A 20072-nucleotide genomic window follows, 5' to 3' on the forward strand; every position below is an offset into this window, starting at 1 on the left:
AGACCTCAATCTATACACCAGTATCAATACAATAAGAAGGCTATAAGAAACCACGCTTCATTCAAGACCAGTAAATATATTGATTGAGATAGGATGATCAGAGATAATGAATTATAGTAGCCTGCTACTAGATATAAACATGATTGTAACACGATTACATATGCAGAAAATACTTTTTTGAAAGACATTGAATTAAAGATGAAGTCAAATGCTTTTTACATTGTAGAATTGGAAAACATAGGCATTTGGAATATCATGTTGGGGAATGCTTTCCATCACACCACTGACTCCAGAGTTCGAATCCCCCAGTTAGTGATTGACTACCGTATGTGTGATGGTTCCCATGACCACTTACTGATTACATCTTCAAACCAGATTATGCATTTCTCAATCAGCCAAAGTCCAAGCATCTGGAACAATTAACTGGTAGATTAACTATTCCTATATCAAAGCTGGACTAGCAAAAAGGTGAGAGATCGCGTTTTGCCAATCAAGCAGTCTTACCAGTTTATCTTTCCCTGGAATATTTATGGTTGTGAGTCATTATTAGATTTGAGGAAGTGAATGCTATAATTTTATCCTATCCTATTGAATAAGTGTTGATTAAAACTACTTTACAGGTAGTTATCAATAGTAAACAATTATATAGTTGGTCACAAGTTACCACTGAATGAAGGGCATAAAAATTCGCAGCATATAGTTCGCAATTGTAAGAAATCTTTTTAACAACTATGGCTGTGAACCTGGAGCAAATTTATCCGCAACTCCTTGGTTAATAAAAAATTTCAATTTCGGATCGTAAAAAATTTTGACTCCCTGACTCCAGCTTTTAAAATTTGAATTTTAATAACGAAGAAATTTGCGTATGTAAGTCTTAATAGACTGCTAAAAATGCTTAGTAAACTTAATACTTTTTGAGTTTTTGCGGGATATTCCAATTTCTTTGAAAGTTGAAATCCAGACCAGAGAAATCAGAATTTCAGGTACTTTGAAAATTGGACTCTGGTGGAAACATGTCAAATTAAGACTCTCGACTTCACAACCCAGTTAATAACAGATGACTAAAATATAACAATATCCTATTTCAAGGTTTATCTACTGGCCAACAATGCTGCTGAGAGTAAGCGACCTTCCAGCCGTAGAATTTAATTGGTTTACAATTTGATTGGAACAAAAATATAAGCAATACAGTACTAATATAACATGAAATACAATTCTTATATGAATAAAATATTTTCATTTTCGTTTAAATTTGAACTTTCGCTGCTTTCATTAATTTTCACATGTGAATTTTGTTTTTTCTGTTCGCTTAATGCAAAAGAAAATGAAGTTCCACTTCGTGATGTCGTGGCTTGTTCGCCATTGCTTCTAGTTTTTGAAAGTTTTTCACGAGTGAGCGAACAGAAAAAATATTGTCCACATTGTTCTTCAATGTTACAGTCTGTTTCGCTTGGATAAATATCAGGTTTTTCGAACGACGATATTCCGTTTTGTCGGGGCAGTGTACCATCCTTCAGTAATTCGGGCATCTCAGACTGTTGAAGCTGCCCACAGGCTGATTGGTTGTTATTTGGAACAATTGTGACATCACTATTAATTAAATTGTCTTCACTTGATTCCATGTTGTCATCAATGAAGCTCAAACTGGAATTAAATAATTCTGACATGCCGATAGAAAGTGGGCGACGTCTAGGTGGGCGTATCTTCGTACTAGATCTTGGTGGAACGTCAGGCGGTAATTCACTTCGCAATTGCATTGAGGTAGGATAGACATTCATACTGAAATCTGTTCCAGACGTGTTTGGTAACATAGAAGAAGTAAGACCTAAGAATTCATTTTCTGTGAGATCTGATACAATCTGGTGTTTTGCACCATGAGCAAAATCATCGTTTTCAGACGTATTTTCTTCACAACTAGAGGTTGAAGAATCGCAAGTTTCTGTTTCAGTCAATTTCGCGAAGTAATCATTAGGAGGTAAAGATGGGACAGTGGGGGTAAAATTTTGGCTTGTTGTTACAAGTGGTGAATTCCGTGGCCCATCCTGTCTTGATTTTACTGAATTGCGCAATCTCTGTAATGACGAATTGGCAGATGCCGCAACATCAGGTATTGAGTGATAAGAGGTTGTACTTGAGGAACCTTTTCGAGACAGACTTCTTCGTTTACGCCGCATCCGGATGACGTTTCCTTCGTCACTAGAGGATGATGATAATTCAGAATTGCTCTCAAGATTTTGTTGCAGGTTTAAAATATTAGGATCGACACTAGGGGACGGAAAAGAGCGATTTAAAATTTTATCACTGTGATGTGTACGCACGACATTAACACCTTCAGTACGAGAAGCAAACCCCTTTCTCGACTTTGATTTGGAAGAAGTGGCTTGAGGGTCCGATAATTGTAATTCCGTAGATTCCAAATCGAGCAATTGATTTTCAGTAAAACAGCGACGGCCATTGTTTATTGAATCATTGGTATTTATTTGTCTTGAGGGAAACAGGTTTTCGACTCTGGTGAGTGGTCGAGTGAGACGACCCTGTCGTAGTGGATTCATAACAGGAGCATCAGATATAATAGCACTTCTCAGTTCATTGAAAGTATAATACAGTTCTGGTTGTTGTAACACGTCAATGGCACAATCAGCAAGATCTCGTTCTCGCACTACGTAGAGACGGACCAATCGGATTGCCGAACACCGATTACTGTGAAAAATATAGACAAATTCAATACAAAAATTTACGAAACTAAGCATGTGTGACTGATGGTCGATGCATTTATGAAGTTAAAAACCAACTTTCTATCAGAATGAGGTATTACAGCATAAACTTTGGACAGTTACTCATCATAAAAACTACAAAATAAAAAACTAATTGTAAGGTTGTTTTCAATAGTTAGCATTACATTATCAAGTCAGCCTTACAAAGGCGTTGTTAACTCACTGAACAAGCTATATGACCCAGTACATTACAAACCTAACCCACGTTTATTCAAACTAACATGAAAAACGATTTTCAATTTATATAATGAAATGTTTGGTTTATGCGGACGTTCTTTCGATAGTCTGTTAAGAACGTTTGATAATTAGTGTTTTTTTGAGTTTTAGGTAAAAGTTTTAATCTATTTTATCACCCCTGAAAGTCTGTGATACCAACTCAGAGTCTGTAAAATTCAGAATTTGGAATTCGACTTTGGGTAGTTTGAAAATACGACACCGACTCTGTAGATTAAAAACATCTTATGATGCTAAACTCCGACACCACAGCGATGACTAGTGCAAAACCTGATATAAACATTGTTTGCGTATCAGTGTTCCGCCAAGATCATAACGATCCCAAAATCAAACTTTTCAAAAGTTACAAACCAATACATGAGATGATTACCGGTAAATATTATCTTACCAATATTCAGTATCATCAGAGTCAACTACATCTTCGCTGGTCAGATCAGATCTTCCCAATGTTTTTCCAATACTTCCTCCAAATAATTTGCTATTGCCATGACAACAATCTATGCATGCACGTAATACTTTGTTGACGATATACGTAGATCGAAGTTCTCTCTCACGAGCAAATAATTCTTTCAATATATCTTTATCTGGAACTGTAAACAAAGTGTCATAAAAAAAATATTACCGTCAGATAAAAAAAATTATCTTCGAGGGGGTAAGTTTTTACTGATATTACAGTTGCATTTTTTAATTTGCTGGAGTAGGAAAACTCAGACTGGTGATAACTGAAAACAAAATTTGGTGCTCCAGAAGTGTGTGTACCAATATGAAGGTTACTAATTTTGTTCGCCTACTTTACATCAAGCTGTGTGAAGGAACTGAAACGTATGGGCTAGGGGTACATTCACTTGGCTAACACAGACAGTCCCCGAAGTCGTTGAGGAAAATTAGGATGAAATTTTACCCTAACCTGGTACACACACTACGGCAGTACCCGAAATTTCCGCAAAAAAAGGGATAATGGGCTTGTAAAAATTTTTGCTATAAAAGTTTTTCCTTCTATTAATGGACTGTTCAGAATGCATAGTCAACTCAATTCTTTAGTTCCTGTAGAGAATATCGCCATCAAAAAAAATTTAACTCTGATTCCGTGCAATTCAAAATTTTGACGCATTACTTCTGAGTGAAATTACGATTACAGCTCCAACAGAAACATGATGCCCACAACCCTGGCTATGGTGAAAACGTCTCGTAAAAAAATACCGACCTGGGTAATATTTTCCAATATACTTTGTTGGTTCAGATGTATGCTGTGGAAGATTTTCATGTTTGGGAGGAAAGTTCAGAAGCAAATCTCGATTCCCATAGCGACGTCGAGAAGGAAGTCTTGCTTGTCCAACCATGTACAGAGCATCTGGGATTCCGTGAGTTGTCAGTTCCATCTGGTGTCTTACTGAACACCAAGTTTGATCTCGTGGAAAGTTATGAACTGATCGTAAACTCACGCAATCGCTGTCTTGAGCAAATCTTTCATCCAAAATGTTCTAAGTGAAAAAATGATATTATTCATTATTATATCTCTCTTGATTTTGAGATATATGCTTTTGTCATACAACATGTTTATATTCAACTTGGTTATGCAAAACAGTGAACTCTATTTTGATGGATTTTCTATTTTTATACTGTCTATTTATTGTGTTGATCATCGGATATAAAAATGTTGAAGATGTCAAATTTCCAAATGAAAATATGCTAAATTAATCCCAAAATTGAAAATCTCTATAAATATTACAGTGGTTCTCAAACTTTTTAAGTCGTGCCCCCTTTTTACAATTTGTCAAGTCGCGCGCACCACCACTAAAATAACAAACTAACAATAAGCTACAGATAACAGATAGTAGGGCTCCACCTTAAGAATAATGAAGATCCAAGCAAAACAGCCCTCTGCGATCTCTAAACAATAAAGCAGTGTTCCCCAACCAGAGTCCGCGGCCTCAAATGAGTCCGCGGAGCGTTGGAATGAGTCCGCAACGAGCCAGAAATTCACTGCGGGCCGAAAACATTTTTTGCGAAACTTGATCATTAGCAAAGTTACGATTTAGGTTACAATTTACATAAAATATAAAAAGCAAGTTTATTCATATACCATTAATCAGGTCAATAATTACTGGGAACTGAGTAGGGCTGGGCATATATTCGAATATTCAACTATTAGAATAGCAATTTACTATTCGAAACAGGTGACGCGACAGGTCACTTGCGCGTCGCTTAACGATTGAAGTTCACAACTCACTTGCGGATTTCCACGTAAACACGAGTCGGCAAACGCATGGATAGATATCTAAGTGGCGTTTCTCGCGAGCTCGAACAACGAGGAATAATTTTCTTTTCTGGTAGGTGTCAATGGTGGCAACTGGCAACCTAAATTTTCTAAATTGAAAAGCGGCAATACAAAATACTAAAAATAAAACGGAAAACACAAGTTTTGTTCTATGATGGTCCTCGACCGATTAAAACCGCTTTTTCAGACATTGCAAATCGCAAAATTTCGGGTGCTACTGTAGTATCCGTATCAGGGCATTTTCCCTTATGATTCTTTGCTTTACTGCCTCCACATTGGTACGCACAGTACTGGAGGGCCAAACAGCACAGATTTGTCGAATTCACAAAAATACGAATCAAAACAACATATAATCGGGCACTTTGTCACGCATTTTTGTGTCCACGGATTGTCATGATATTTTCTGAGTAGAATTGCTTCTATTTCGTCAACACAACCGCAGCTTAAAATTATCACAATTAATATTAAAGAAAGGCGATGTTTTATTTACTAATATACTTTAATTATATTTAAAAAAATACTAAATCAAGTTGTACTTTCTGGAAATTTATAGCAGATAGTAGGATTTTTCTAACAGTGATAATAAATTCGCAAGATCGCAAAAAATATGTATCAAAACTAAATATAATCGGGCAATATATTCTCACATTATTATGTTCGCAGATTGCCGTGGCATTAGAGAAGTAGTGCTTTCATGTTGTCATAAGTCGACGCAACCGCGAGTGACCATGAACACAATTAAATTAAAATAGAAAGACATTTTATATTCTCGTCGTTAACTCGTTGTCATGGATTGAATATTATGCGACAGAAAAGGCCATTCATACATAAAAAAAGCTGGCTTTATCAACAATCGCGCAATTGCGACGAATTTCCGATTTTGAAATTCGTTGAAATTCTGTTCTGTTTGGTTTTATTACTTCTTCACACAGAGTAGATTTGCAATAAACGCACGTCGAGTCCGCAAAGGCTTTCGCCGGTGAGAAAATAGTCCGCGACCAAAAAAGGTTGGGAAACGCTGCAATAAAGAAATGTAAATATCCAAAATACGGGCGGGCAATGTTAACTTGTGTGTTCTTATTACTTATCAATCTTGATCGGTAAGTATGTTGATAGGTATTTGTCTGTTTATCTGTCTGTTAGATGCACGCGATATCTCACGAAAGCGAGGTTGAATCTGCTCCAAATTTTGCATGTGCATTCATCATATCTCGGACCAGAAGCCTATTGATTTTAGATGAATTATGTCGTATAATTAGGGAGTTATTAATTAATTAGTGCACGCGGTGTCACTATAGGGTCATGAATCGAAAGCGCAGTTTCGGTCGATAAGTCTTCGGTCTCCGACCGATATTCTCGTTTACATTTTATCCAGGTGATTGTCATCCTGGGATAACTGTACTTTAATTCTATTTCCCTTTCACGCAAGCAGAAGTAGATACTCATATGTAAGAAGCCCGTAATCTTTCTGGTTCAGCATTGCCTGCCCGATTTATTACACCCTAAGTGAGGTGATAGTCATCATTGGATTTTACCACGCAATGTCATCATAGTTCAGTTTAACAGTTTACTTAGCCACTACTGTGCCCACAAGATAGAAAGTATAATCAGCCATCTTACCTTGGTTTCATCCATGTAAGGTTGAAATAATCTTGGAGGAACAAAGTCGACACTCGATTTGATCCACTGTCTTGCACATCCTTCTCTATCATTGATATGTTCTAACAAATCAGCAGGTGGACGACTGATAACTCCCCGTTTCACTGCATTTGTAAACAACTTAACAGAAAAAGATGATCAATCAGGGTTATAAGTCGAATTGGTCGGATGGCACACCGTGCCATTAGAAGTAGGCGTGAGCATAAAATAGGTCTAATCTAAAACTGAAGTCCAGGCCGGACCGATAGATGCCAGATGTTGATAGTCCTTTTGGAAATTACAGAAGTTTGCAGCAATGCTTGTATTTTATACCTATACGATTTTGAATTTGTCTGTTGGGCGCTCCAGAGTGTGTGTATCAATATGGAGGTAACTAATTTTGTTCGCCTACTTTACATCAATGTGTGTGAAGGGACTGAAACCTATAGGCGGGGGGTATATTCACTTGGCTAACACAAACAGTCCCCGAACTCGTAATACAACTAAAATAAGGAAAATTGAAATAAAATTATGGCTTAACCCTAACCTGGTACACATACCACGGGAGTACCTGTCTGTTGGGGAAAGTCGTGGGCAATTTCTCACAGCATTAAAGCATTTGATTCGGCAATATGCAAGTTCAGTGTCAAAGTAGAGCAGGTCACATGTTACCATATATTCACATAGTTAAGTGCCAATTCAAATATTACAGGATTCCCTATTCGTCATTCAAATATTTTGCAGAACCCTAGTCAGAAGCATGCGTGCCATCACATCTCTAATTACCCGGTGCTTGTTTATAAATTCGGAATAGTTAGGTGCAAGAGAATTTCTAGACTATATCCTGTCAGTGTGGTTTACTTAGTCACTGCCCAGTTACAGCTTCCACAACATTGAGCCTATGCGTATGAAACAAATAGTTTACTCAAACCTGATGTGTGCTTGACAAATTACCATGCCATATTTTGCCATATAATCAATCTCTTTCATCAGATTACCTCTCACTGAGTTAAACACGAAAATCCTATCCTATGCTGAACAAATAAACATTCAAAATAGAAACCGAAAATATAGTTTAACTTCTTGATGACTTACTTCATGATTCAATGGAAGGAGATGTTGCATTCGAACGCAAGCAAGTACAGGAGCCGTACATTCATGTAATTCCTCAATTCTTGCTGAAATAAGTTCTCTGCGACGTGCTGAGGCTGACTTACTTCGACTGACGCTGTGAGCAGTATGCGTCAATAAATTTGGCTCTGTATGAATGAATATATATGCAAAAACTTAAATTTTTTTTCAAATCGAAGAAATTCTTATTGCAACCACATTGGTAAAGCAAATATTTTAAACTTCCATTGTTCAATATAATTTCTTTGAATAGCAAGCATTTAAACATAATGCTCCTATTTTTTAATGTGTTGTCATTCGTCACACTTTGAGTAAGAGATTGAGATGACGCTTGAAACAGGGGCATAGCCAGAAGGTTTTGAAGGAGCGGTACTGAAATTTCTAATGTAATTGCCAAGTGAATCCATAACAGCTAATGAGGGTTGGGTCAAAAAAGCGTAGCAAGGTACGAAAGATTGCTATGTTTGATACAAAAATACAAATGCGTTAGCTATTCATTTAAAACATAATTTACCTCTTTGTTCGATTCTTCTAAGTAATTCATGTTCACCCCATCGCAAAGCACATTTCAATATATCAAGTTCAGATGAATTGACAAAATCAGAACTCAAAACTTCAGTAATGTGCAATAAATCAAGTTCAAATAAAACTCCACTGCTTAGAAGCTGAAAACAAAAAGTAAATAACAGCTACCATGCATGAGATACCTCAGTGGTTCGTTTCCAAACTATAAGTTGCAAGATAATTTTGAGTGCGCCTCAAATGGATTAGAAGTCGGAGCAGGAGCCTATAAAGCTGAAGGTGGAGCCAAGCTTACTATATTAGATTGAAGCCGGAGCCAAATCTACCAGAAATTTTAGTGGCTACGGGTCCTAAGTATTTAAATTTTATTTATTCACATTTTCATTTTTCTAATACTTGATACCTTTTATGTGTTCTTTGACATACATGACAAAAAAACTAGAATATGTTCGGCATATGAGAATATTCGATTTTGGTCATCCGTACACAGACGCAAAATAATTTAAATAATACAACCAAATAATTTTTCATATTGAATAACTTGTATTTTCAAATTTAAACTTAGTGGTTATTGATAGACTTCGATTTTTTCTTTGTTAAACAGGACCAAATTTAGAATATGTTTGGCATAGGGAAATATTCGGTTTTGGGCATCTCTATACTGATGTAATATAGTTTATAAAATCGAAAATGTTATCAGAGACCAATGTAACAAAGACAGAAAAGCCACAGTTCATTACCAGGTTATTATCATTTATGACCAAGAGAACATATTATGAAACGTTTTATATTAATCACCTCTGAAAACCTTTCTCTGATAAAATTATAGACTTGACGTTTGACCCATTCAGATCCGTTAGGTGACGAAGTCCAATGTAGAACTTGCAACAGATTGTTTTGATCAAGATTGTCAACAATAAACTCTTCGCAACCTGTTTATTATTGAAATAAAATACACTTTTTTACCATTTTTGTTGTGATTTGGCTTCATAATAGATCATTTCAGACAATTTGAAATCAGCTATTTTACGTTTTCCTGCCTTTCCCTCATTTCTCTGAAGAGGCAGTGTTTCAAAATTAAAGGTATTGCAGTGAATTCTAAGTTTGCCATGTAAAAGCATTGATTATGAATGCTCATTAACATACAATGAAGGAAAGCTTGCATACGCCAAACTTTTTGTAACCGAAATTCTTTAAGTTTGGAGCTGTCGAATTCAAAATTTCTCTCAAATCAGGGAGCCAAGTTGTAATTTTTGTGAACCCGATGCTTTTGAATAGCTCAGAAGATCCTAAAAAACATGCACTTTTTAAATCTCTTCTAGAATTATACAAGAAAAATACCCACCAAAAACAAGTTGTGGGAACTCAATAAAGCGACCAATAAGATGCAGCATTAGGGCATCTCTCAAGAAGAATTGATTTGATGACCCTCCCATCGGCATTCCACGTTGTCCAGCTCGGTCATATATGCGTTGAAGATCAATCTTTCAAAAAAATTAATTAATTAATTAATTTTATATTCAATAAATATGAACAAGTCTTTGCATAAGCAGTCATTGAATTATGTGTGAAGCTATATTTTTGGAAAGACTAGAATCCCTCTGGTTCAGCATTGGCTACCTAATTTACCGTAATACACCCTGGGTGAGATAGTAGGAATGGAATTCAAACCACGAATTTGAACCTGTGATACCATTATAGTTAGGTCTCAAACTTTAAACACTGCCTTTGCAATAGCTTGATTAGTAACATGAAAAAATCCAATTAACCAAGTTATTTTTAAGGTTAAATGCATGCCATTTCTATTAAGTCACTCTACAGAACACCTTCTTTTCTTTGATACATATAAACCTTATAAAAAAATGTTTATACCTTATCAGTATACATAGTGTATAAAACTGCACCCATATACTTTGGTGGAATAACATTTCCATCGATTTCCAAAGTAAAAACAGATGAAGACGAGGTTTCCCACCAGCTTGCTGATGACATCTGGAAAGTTCAAGAATTAGATGGTAATGAGTAAACACTTATAACTGAATATTCCAGTTTCATAACAAAGAATGGCAAAACTTTCTATTCCGAATATAGTGCAAAATAATATTTTTTGAATATGGAATATCTAATTTGGAGCATGCCCGACAAGTAACACAAATTCAATGTACAGGATGTTCATAAGTAGTAAATGAAGTAAAAGAACTTTGATGTGCTTCTACAAATAATGGTGGGTACTGGGCATACATAAAGATGCAGTTAACAACATAAAAAAACAAAGAATAAACATCAATTCAAGTAAAACGATCCTGGTTAAGTTATATTAAGAACAGATTTCTTAATGAAATTTTGAAATTGTAACAGGAATTTATGACCACACTGTACATCTAAGTTTGGAAATGTTGCTCAATTCAAAATAAGTGGGTTCGATGCATGGTCCAACTCTTCCCGAAAAAAATTCTTTTACAAGCAAGTGATGCTCAAATATATGGACATGAAGGACGGAACCAAGGCTGGAAAAATGGAACAGCCACAAGGTGCACAATTTTTAATTTTGATGTCATCGCGCACAAAAAAAGGACTTCCAGAAGTATGTGCACCAAGATGGCGCACAACCTGAACATAGTATGTGTAGTACAAAATATTTACTAAATATTTCTAACAACAACATAATAAAATAACAATCCATATGTAGAGTACACTTCGTATCCAACTAGGCAAAAAGCAATTAAATCACACTTGATGAGATATAATTGAACTTTGGCATACTATTACCTGTTTTTCGATTAGTCTTCGGAAGTATGTTGATCGTGCTGATAATATGGCTCGGTGGCAGTAAAGAGGATCCTGCCATTCTCTTGATGAATAATGATAAAAACTTGGTGATTCGTAATGTGAAATCCAGGCTTGATAATGGTTATTGATATCTCTGTAATTAGTAAACATTTATCATTAAAGTGTGTGGCTGTTTTTATATTGATTAAATAACTCTTAGTGTTCTCGGACATGGCAACATAGGTATATCTAGTACCTAATTAGGGAATGAGCAATCCAGAAATCCGAATTATTCAAATCCAATAAAAGAATTTGGTTTCTGCTTCTTCGGCAATATGCAACAATATTTGTACTTTTGTAACCATGTGTTCTCCCGAAAAATGATGTGAACCAAAACTCCAGGCGAAAATCAATAAATCTATTTGACATTTGAACTTATGTTTATGTATCATTGTACAGTTTGTACCCAAAACCGCCAAAAGTTTCAGTAACCTGGGACGCTTTGTTTAAAAGTTATATTCTCTATAAATTTGCTTCAAATGACCTCTTTTTTTATTTTTTTGGGGTCACATTGTAATAACATGTATTTTTGAAACTAGAATAACCAATAAATAAAAGGGAAATTAGTAAAGAAATTAGACATTTTCAAAGTTTTTAATATATCTTTTTCTTACAAAATTCGATCAATTTTTCAGTTACTGACTGGAATACTTATAGTAAAAGCTTTATAGACTCTAGCATCTTGGGACTGTAAATAAAACGCATTTTATAACATAGGCTATTAAATACAAATCATTTATTTACTTTAGATTTATTAATAAAAGTGCATGCCTCAGTGCAACATTTTGCTTAAGGCATAATAGTATTGACGTGGCATATAAATAAAAGATTAAATCAAATCATTTAATCACAACGTTGACGTTTAATATCATATCAATAATAATGGATAAAATATAAGAAAATAATTGAGAGGTAACAAAAAGATGAATAGTATTTAAATATATGGAAAGAATAAACTATATGATAAAAGTCAAATACCAATGTATTAATTAGCATACTCTACAGTACTGCTAGATGCTATTTTTACCAAAGATCCTTATACATAATTTGAAAATAACTGGGCCCTAGTCATTCCAGAAAGATACTTCACACTGTGCCTAAATATATTCCAGTTCTTTTAACTTTGTGGTTGAAAAGTTAACGGATCTTTTTTGTATACGAGGTGTGGCTAAAAAGAAACGAGACTGACGTCACAGATTGCGCAACACGATTAACCATTGGTAATCAACACTTTTACAGTGTGGTGTAATATGTGTTCTTTGTTCAACAGCTTTTTTGACACAATATCGCAATTATTTTTGCTCTTTAGGAGTCGTAGGTGAATGTGATTAATTGCTTGTTGAAAAAAAAATTGCCGTGCGAGATCTGATTGAGTTTTTTGGCGATAGGGGGTTCAATTGCAGAATGACGATTGGGCAAAGAGTTAACATTAAATTTTGTGTCAAACTTGGAAAAATGCATGTCAACTGGGCAACATTTAATCGTTGAGCTTTCTGCTCCTCAGTCAACAGCCTTGGCACCATTTTGGCACTCACCTTTCACAAGCCAAAAGTGTCAACCAAACTGGTGCGAACCGTTTTTTTTTGTCTTTTCCAACTTCGCAATGACGCGAATTGTTGAGCGACGGTCGCTGCGAATCAACTGCCTTTCACAACTGAACTCACAACTGATACCTTTTCGATGTTGGTATCAGTTGTGGAAGTGCAAGGCTTTCCTGACTTCGAATCATCCTCCACATCCTCCCTGCATCCCACAAATCGCTTGTGCCATTCAAAAACTCTTGTTCTGGACATGGAAGAATCTCCATAAACATCACACAATTTCTTCAAAGTCGCAGTCGCCGTTTTTCCAAGTTTGACACAAAATTTAATGTTAATTCATTGCTCAATCGTCATTCTGCAATTGAACCCCCTATCGCCAAAAAACTCAATCAGATCTCGCACGGCAATTTTTTTTTCAACAAGCAATTAATCACATTCACCTATGGCTCCTAAAGAGCAAAAATAATTGCGATATTGTGTCAAAAAAGCTGTTGAACAAAGAACACATATTACACCACACTGTAAAAGTGTTGATTACCAATGGTTAATCGTGTTGCGCAATCTGTGACGTCAGTCTCGTTTCTTTTTAGCCACACCTCGTATGTTCAATGTAAATATGACCAATTGATAGAAAATCCTTCAAACCTATAACTAAAAATTATTGAATCAAAGTCTGCACATATCTAAAGTTAATAGGCCAATGATCCATAATAAGAAAACAAATACTCGAAGACTGCAGACTTGGACTCATTCCATGGCCTGTCAGTTGAGTAGCTTTGTCATATACACCGTAATTACAATATTCAGTGGCAACCAATTAAAAAATGGCATATTCACAATTCAGATTAATGGAATAAAATGAAAATATAACCAACCGTCTTCTGGGATGAGGAGTCATCCATGATGTAAAACCAGAAGATAAATCAGATGAAAAAATGATCTTTGTATCGCCTAATCCTGACTCAGCATCAGAGTACATCTTTGCTAAGTCATCATATATGATATGTGGAACATCTTTGTCAATGCGATTACTGAAAATGTATAGAGAAGAATTGATTATTTTTCCTTCGAATGTAAAATGGTCTTTCATACGTGGTTGCTAAGATACATCAATTTTCAAAAGCTATCAAGGAATGTACCATCCAAAGTCATTGAATTGTTTAGAGTAATGTATTCTTAAGAGTTTTACAAAGTCTTGGTTACCCATACTTGAAACCAGGGATGTGCTTAGGCGGAAATTTATATTATACTCTGAATCCAAACAATTTAAAGCCAAGCCATTTAAAAACGACATCCAGGTTGAGGTTTATGATTACATGTACATTGTTTAAATAAAATAAAATACATTGTTAATTGAAAATCAAATTAAGTTTGCCATTACTATGAAACTTGATACACTAAACCTTGTTTAGAATACCGGTTCAAAATGTTATTCATCAAAGCTACAATATTCAAATTACTTTTGCTTACTGCCAACTACAATTTAAAATTAATTAAAAATCACAAAAAACGGATTACCCATAAGTCCTTTGTTCAACTGCAGATTGATTAAACGCTGTTACATACTGATTAGAAGAAGCCGATTGCATTACATCACTTGGTGTAAACTTGCATGATTTCGTCTAAAAATAACATTACATGGTAAATAATGAGGAATAAACATAGAAACACAAATGATTTATATCAGTGGTTCCCAACCTTTCTACCCTGGCGTACTAGTAAAATTAAATTAAATGTACTTGCGGACCGGCAAAAAATTGAAATGAGCGGAACAGAAAAGAATATAATATATAATATATATGTAATGTAGAATCACAATTTTAATCAAGATTTTTCTTTTTCATTGGGTTTATCATATTAATCCCTCTGCAGTTGACAACAAAACAACAAAATTTCTCGCGGACCGGCAAAAGAGCTTTGCGGCCGGCACCGGTTTGTGGACCGGCGGTTGGAAACTACTGATTTATATCAATAAAAAAAAATTTTTTGAGACAGATGGCGTAAAATAAATAATACCAAGTTACGTAGTCATACGTAGTTATACCAAAGTACAAAACTTCTAAAATTCACAACTCGAATGCAAAATGGATATCCAAGGTTCAAAATCACCAAGTAGATAATATGGCATACAATAATGTGTAAAATTATTACTATTTTGAAAAATACAATTTATATTAAAAAGAAAAGGCATTTCAGCACTCTTAAAATTTTTGAGTAGATTGAACTCACTGATAGACTGTCTTGAGTAGACCAGAAATTATATTTCTGGCCGACAAGTAGAAAAGGTTATAACTAAAATGAAATTTTTAGAGTTCAAAATGCGGTTACCATGCAGGGTATCTATACTAAAGAATTTAGGAGTGTTCATTAATGTGTGGGTCGCAAACAAAAGTTGATTGCGCCTGAGAATTCCGTTGATTCGCTTGCTTTTTTGACAAAAAAATAAAAGTTATTGATTTTTATTTTATAATATATTTTGTATTTAATATGAAACTGTTGCTTAGTAATAATCAAGAGGTATAATATAAAATGGTGTAAAAACTTTAATAAAGCCATACAACAATTTCAGGCACTTTTTAACAATGCTACTTTGTAATTTCTGGCGAACTGAATGTTAATATAAATAATTGTTTTGTACTAATAATTGAATTTCAAGACCATAAAAGCACTACATTCCACCGAGAATATTCTTGGGTCGAGAGATTTATTATTGAAAGATATGGGTTTATTGATAAAATGGTTGAGAACAACCAGTCTAGAGTAAGTTGAGGAAATTCAAATAGCCCCCACATGATGTGTGCAGCAAATTACAAATAAACATAATTATTTTTTTCATCAGCACTGACTGGATTGCCCGTGCCCCTTCAAAGGCTACTGGAATAGTTCTTAGAATAGCCATATTATACTACCACATAAAATATTCATGTACCCATCCATCGAATGCATTAAATGAATATAGATTACTCATGAAGGACTTTTATAATAGTTTCAGTGCCAGAAGCATATAGACGAATGGCGTTAAATGCATTGCAGTATCGATTTATTTGAGTGAAAATGCACCATATAGAACACGAAGTACGGAAAACTGTAATCTGAGATTATCCTATAATCCTCTGTTTAGTAAGCCTAAGTAATACTATATGCTTCAAATGATGTTGTCAACAATTTATATCAGAGACAAGTCATAAACCAATGGCCAAATTTAATTAGAACATATCTGCAAATCATTTAACATAGCATAAGTGGCATGTTAATCTTAATTGGCATAAATCCATCACAATGAAAACTATTCACCTATTGCCTACCTGATTTATTGTACCCTGGGCAGGTTGTGGGCATGAGACATGGTAGGTGGTTTCAACCTGCGATCCTGTTAAGTCTTAACACTTCAAACCACTATGCCCACAAAATTTTGACTTTACAGTATTATTTAACTTCCTAGTTCTCTAATTAATAATGAATCTTCATTCAAATTGTAATGAAAGATGTTGATCAAATTTTTGTAAGTCAAATAATTTTATTGATCTGAGCTTGAAAAATACCTGTTGACCACTTGTTGCTCCACTAGCAATATTCTGATTTGATAAGATCCTTTCATCCATTGAAAATCTTTGTTTATGCTTTCTCCGAACTACATTTCTACGTGGTATGATTGGCTGTTCACATTCCATCAATGTTGGTCTAAAATAATTTATAAAATCAGTTAATTAAATTTCCAGCTTGTCAGATGAAACATTACAGAAATACATTTGTGTTAGTGTATAGTACCGCTCTTGAACCACATAGAATAGTCATCTTTATTTTTTGCTACAGCATCCTTGCATTATACGCATAAGGATGCATTAGTACTGAGGCATAGAGGATAGAGGAAGGATAGATAGTTAGTCTCGTGCAACCCCAACTAATGGTCGTCTTTTAGCAAATTCTGGTTCGAATATCGAAAAAGAGTTCTGAAACATTTGGATCTGGACATTCTAAGCTTGTCATAGTGTACCTGTGTGATATGACCCACAGTGGTATTGAACCAGTAAATACATATAAATAAGCAAAGTTACAAAATCAGTAAAAATGTTAGCAACTATTTATACAATACATCCAAAGAAAAAACAATTTGAAAAAGATGTGCTAATACCCACTTGACAAATTTGTATCATTGACAACTCATCGAAATGTGTGATATTTCTCGCCCTCAATTTATTTTCTTACTTATCTCAGACAGATGGATCACAAACGAACGACAATAATTTATTACTGAATATTGGGATTCAAGTTCCTTATAATATTATTACATATTTTCGACAATACTTTTAGTGTTAAGAAAATTAACTATTATTCAATTTATAAGTAGCAAAATATTTTTCTTCTTGCTTTTTTGTACAGCCTTTTTCCTTAATTGATTAACTGGGATAATTCGCTGAACTATACTTCTATACAACCTCAATTACACTATAGTATAGGAGTCAATCACATATTTTCCATATACAAAATATGTCAGTGACAGATCACATTCGTTGCTGTGTAAAATGCGTCAATAATTCTCAATCTCAACATGACAGACCAATGGTTCCACCAAACCTTTTCCGTTTTATTCCCCTTTTCACCTGTATCAGATATCTTTCCTCTATCACTGCGTATAAAAACTCCTTGTTTCAGCTATTAATTCAATCATTGAAGGATTTTTATCCAGTATTACTCACAAGTCACAACTCACACTCTGGCACTGTTTGATATATGTCCTAAATATGCTTTACAATAATATTAACACTACATATTATTTTTGTCTCTCTTCTTCGAAAACACAAATTTACAAACCTGAGTGTTTGCTTCCCTCTTGAATTTCTTAGATGGAAACTATCATCTGTTGTTGGTAATGGCAGTAACTTTCGTGGATTGGACTGCATTATTCCACACTTTTTCCCTTCATAAATCTCCCCGAGTATTTCCGTTATTTTATCATAAGTCATTCCATAGATACAAACTTTCTGCATGCATATATCCATAGTCTTTTCATTATTTTCAGACAAAGATGATTCATAATTTACATCTGTACTCCTGAGTAAACTTTCTTCATATGATCTTCTATTTTGATGAGAAATCTGGCAATTTAGAAAATATTATTTAAAAACTACCGTAATATCAGATTCTTATTATGGCAGCTCCAATTAGTACCAATTTTGAACAACTAACAGCCTGTTTAAATGACATTTAATTCCGGTTCATTTCACGACCTTGTGGTACATACAACGTAGGGAAAGTGTATGTCGTGGACTCGTGGATGAATAAAGCACGATCTGTATTGGCCAATGCGATGCTTCATTCTAGTTGTGCTTTATTTATCCCCTACTTGAATATACCTGGTGGCAATCATGCGCTATAGGTGATTGAATCCGTAAAATAGAATTATATTATCTTGGTCCTGCATAATAGTCCACAATGTTAAAATGATTAGTAATATAGTTTTGGATCTTGTACTCCGGTACTGTTCTTTTTACGAGTCTTTTTCCCAATCTTCTGTGCAGTGAGTAATAAAACCAAAGTAAAACAGCTCCTTTCAAACAATGTATCAGCTGCTTTTCTAGTAGGCCCAGAGTTATATTCACACTAACTAAGATACCTCGAAATAAAAGCGATTTCCAGATCATGACAGTTTGTAAATCAGAATCCAATTTTTCTCCAATTATTTGCTTATCCATTCACGTACCTGATTTTTCATTATATTCCGAAAATATGGCCACCGAGAAAGTAACAATGCTTTGTGTGCTTGATATACTTTGTGGTCACTTGGCTTGTGATGGTGGGAACGACAATCTTCTTCTGAAAGTTGACAGCAAATAATTTTCATGTCAGTACATGATAACTTTCTAAACAATTCTCCAAGATCCTGACTGACAGTTGGACAAGAGGGTCGAGATTTATCAGCCTGAAATAGAAAATGTGATAAATTATGTGATTTCAACAAATTTTTGTTTCAGAAATGGAAATTTCATTTTAAAGTTTCTCAGAATACAAGTACAGGACAGCCCGAAAACAACAATCATAAATTTTTCAGATATTTTTACAAAAATGAAGAAAATCATTAATTAAAAACCGTTTATGTCCAACTTTTAAAATCAAAAACAGTAGTAAATTTAACTTTGTAAAGTTTCTCAGAATACAAGTACTGGATGGCCGAAAAACAGCAACCATAAATTTCTCAGATATTTTTACAAAAATGAAGAAAATTCATTATTTAAAAAAACATTTATATGAACTTTTAAATAAAAAAACAGTAGCTGTTTTCACTTTTCATAATTTATTTTTGCAATGCCAAGTTTGTAAAAAAAAAGAATCACACGGATGAAATTCAATAGTAAGCAAATTAATTTATACCATGATAGAAAGCTGCTTTAACATTGATGTGATCTCATATTGGGTTAACATCGATCTGACGTCCGACATGGACCAACCAGACATTAATGCTCTGATGTATCGACGATGTAAAGGAAGTTTATTCGTGAATCTGTGAAATGAATGGAAGATTTACAAAACAGCTTACTTCTATAACTGAGTTTATATAAATAAAGTCAAGTGGATCAAGATTATTGTATGGAATCTTTCTGCAATGTAAACAGATAGTTAAGGGAAAACATTTTGCTTAGCAAAAACTATATTTATGATCAACAACTATCATAGTAAGTTCAAATAAAGAAAATAGTTTTGAAAAAAATTAATTTGCTCTACCTTAAAATTTTTGATTTGAAAAATGATTAAAAATACTCACCTTTTCTTTATGTTAAACTTCTTTTTCCAAGTCAGTAAGCTCGATCTCTTTTTCTTTGACCTTCGCCGCTTGTCAGAAATATCATCCGCCATGTTTATCTATCCACAAGTAATGGATGTGCAAAATAATTACTTATCACCTGCTAAACCAGCAGTCGATATCTAAATAAAATATTTTTTTGTATTCAAACTAGATCCAATTTGAAGTTGCCGGTTGACATACGGTAATACAGATTCAATATTTCATGGTCCAGTTTCAGTTGTCAGGATGTTGGTGTAATTAATACCAGTTAACACCGAAATGATTGTGTTAAACTCACCCAGTGATATCTGGATAGAGGCTACCTGTATGCTGCACTGGCTGAC

At 34.5% G+C, this 20072-nt stretch overlaps 1 protein-coding gene across 1 annotated transcript; it reads right to left on the reverse strand.

The window, feature by feature from the left end:
• Positions 1 to 1115: 1115 nt before the first annotated feature.
• On the reverse strand, positions 1116 to 19868 carry LOC120336097 (uncharacterized). Its single transcript, XM_039403699.2, has 17 exons — positions 19708 to 19868; positions 19317 to 19446; positions 18649 to 18867; positions 17760 to 18043; positions 16490 to 16628; positions 14466 to 14569; positions 13823 to 13978; positions 11347 to 11500; positions 10450 to 10569; positions 9923 to 10061; positions 9376 to 9509; positions 8570 to 8720; positions 8020 to 8183; positions 6907 to 7065; positions 4213 to 4489; positions 3397 to 3598; positions 1116 to 2700 (listed from the first exon to the last, which is right to left on the reverse strand). The coding sequence occupies exons 1-17, from the start codon at positions 19797 to 19799 to the stop codon at positions 1218 to 1220; spliced, it is 4107 nt and encodes a 1368-aa protein (XP_039259633.2). The 5' UTR covers positions 19800 to 19868; the 3' UTR covers positions 1116 to 1217.
• Between the last annotated feature and the right edge of the window lie 204 nt (positions 19869 to 20072).

Source organism: Styela clava, chromosome 2 (genome assembly GCF_964204865.1).
Source record: "Styela clava chromosome 2, kaStyClav1.hap1.2, whole genome shotgun sequence".
Classification (NCBI taxonomy): domain Eukaryota; kingdom Metazoa; phylum Chordata; class Ascidiacea; order Stolidobranchia; family Styelidae; genus Styela; species Styela clava.